The sequence below is a fragment of the Cryptomeria japonica genome, chromosome 9 (assembly GCF_030272615.1).
Source record: "Cryptomeria japonica chromosome 9, Sugi_1.0, whole genome shotgun sequence".
Classification (NCBI taxonomy): Eukaryota; Viridiplantae; Streptophyta; class Pinopsida; order Cupressales; family Cupressaceae; genus Cryptomeria; species Cryptomeria japonica.
In genome coordinates this window covers 189764523-189766623 of record NC_081413.1, presented here as the reverse complement: position 1 = coordinate 189766623, position 2101 = coordinate 189764523, and the positions used below count along the sequence as shown (strand labels likewise).

Genomic DNA, 2101 nt, shown 5'->3' with positions numbered 1-2101 from the left:
TCTTAGCTTGTATCCCTTTTTATCTACACTTTTTTCAGGCTTTTGAGAGTGAATCCAAATAAAACCGAAAAAAGTACTCTTTTAGAGATTTGAACACATACATGTAAAAGTTGATTAACCGCTCAGGCCAAGGGCTTGTTAAAAAAGCCTATTTGGGACAATGGAAGTTTTAAGGAAAAGAAATCAAACTTCAATGACAAATAACAGAGATGAAGGGGCAAAGCTGGGAAAGCAAATGCACTTTCTGAGGCACTTTGATATTCAGAGAAAAAACTTCTCAGATTTCACAGATTCCATAAATCATGCTCACCAAGGGGTTTTGCTTGAATAAGAGAAAACACTCTTTTGCATCAGTGTAAGAACTACATTGAAGAAGAAGTTCAAACTTACAATTTCAAGGCATGAGATGCAGAAAAATGTTGACTAAAGCATTTCAAATGAAATGATTTAACTGTCAAAGCTTGAGAAAGAATGGATAGCCAAGATGGACTGCAGCTTCAACCTCAGCCCTGCTGCAAGTGCCAATGGTTCCTCCCCTGGTTTCTTTTTGGCTACTATTAAGGCTGCAAAATACTGCCTCCTTGACATTTCCATATTCTCTATTTCTTTCCTTGACACCTCCATGTTTTCCCTTTCCTTCATTGACATCTTCATGTTTGCCATTTCCTTCCATGGCTGCTGCATCTCAGGTTCATCACCATCTTCCTAAAAAGCACAAATCTTTTCAACTCACTAGTCCAACATCAACTTGAACTAATACAACCATTAAGGGAGGCATCATTTTTACCTGTTTTCCTTGGAAACATTGATCCACTTCAATATGTTCATGCTCTGCAGGCATACCCATTTCTTCACTGCTGCTCTGCAAGGCACAAAAATCTGGGTCCTTCACCTCACCCCTTTCATTGCTCTGCTCTGCCTTACATAAGAACTCATCTCCATCACTATTATGGCCTTCTCCTGGCAGTCCTTTTAGCAGTTCCAACTGCTTTAACCACTGAGGTGGTTCATCTTCTTCCCCATGCCTCCTGAAAGGCCTGGAAGACCTCAGAGATGCAGGTACCACCTGGATTGAAACTTTCCCAGTGAGAGAAAAAACACATTGCAGGGGCTAGAAGTGATCTTCAAATGAGATCAAGATGGCCATGGGAAAAGAAGGGCAAGCACTCAAAAACAAGGGAGAGACATTGAAGACTATTAGGGGCAAAAAGTACAGTAAGCAAAACAAAGCTTTTAACAGAAGCAAAATCTAAGGGAATAGAAAGAAGCATTGGAACAGAACTAAAGGTGAAGAGGGCAATCTTAAGTGTACCTTAGTTGCGGACCCATCGTTGGATGGCTTGGGAGTATAGACCAGAGATCCAATGTTTGTATAGCCCTTCCTCTCCTGCTCCCCCTTTCCCATCAACCCAAATAAAGCTTCACCATAGAGCATTCATAGAGAAGGAAAAAAAAGAGGGAAAACCAAGACAAAACCAGAGTTAAAATACTATGACAGCCTCCATATTTTTTGTATGGAGAACAGTAGCTTTATGCTGTTAAAATCTGGACATGAGGTGTTTTTTATGGTAGAAATAATGTATCTAACTCGATGGGGAAAGTGTTTATTCAGAAGTTAATATGAAAGGGATTGTTCTGGAGATTTTTAAGTTAGATTAGAGAAAATGGGAGACCATATTCAGTTCAGACCAATCAACCCTAATGCTTCTGAAAACTTTAAAATATACTCTGAATGCTGACTACATTGTTTTTTCTCTTGCCACTGCACATAAACCGTTAACGGCTTAGTCTTTTTCCCTATGCCTACATCTCATTGAATTTCTTTTTCATCTTATAGGATTTGACGTTTGTGTCTTTAGGTATTGTCTTGTCGAGATCATCTTCACGGGTACCCATTGAATTAGGGAGAGGGAAGGCCAATCTGGTGCGGTTTTTTAAAGATGTTATAGAATTTGACTGTGCAGGTTAACTATTTAAAACATTTTCAGTTAGAAATTGATTAGAATATAACTTAGTTTTATACATTTTATACATCTTTTCTTATAACTTGAAGTGTAAGGTATTGATATTTATTATTATTATAATAAAGTAATTAATAATT

At 38.0% G+C, this 2101-nt stretch overlaps 1 protein-coding gene across 1 annotated transcript; it reads right to left on the bottom strand.

Moving 5' to 3' along the window:
- Window positions 1-224: 224 nt before the first annotated feature.
- Window positions 225-1707, bottom strand: LOC131040950 (uncharacterized). Its single transcript, XM_057973915.2, has 3 exons — window positions 1313-1707; window positions 788-1066; window positions 225-705 (listed from the first exon to the last, which is right to left on the bottom strand). Exons 1-3 carry the CDS (start codon window positions 1433-1435, stop codon window positions 448-450), a joined length of 660 nt encoding a protein of 219 aa, XP_057829898.2. The 5' UTR covers window positions 1436-1707; the 3' UTR covers window positions 225-447.
- Between the last annotated feature and the right edge of the window lie 394 nt (window positions 1708-2101).

Excerpts from the sequence above, each read along its gene's own strand:
- LOC131040950 (XM_057973915.2), bottom strand. The coding sequence starts at position 1,435 with ATGCTCTATGGTGAAGCTTTATTTGGGTTGATGGGAAAGGGGGAGCAG. Across the intron at positions 1,067-1,312 it reads ACGATGGGTCCGCAACTAAG|GTGGTACCTGCATCTCTGAG; the intron begins GTACACTTAAGA and ends GTTTCAATCCAG. Across the intron at positions 706-787 it reads AATGTTTCCAAGGAAAACAG|GAAGATGGTGATGAACCTGA; the intron begins GTAAAAATGATG and ends TGTGCTTTTTAG.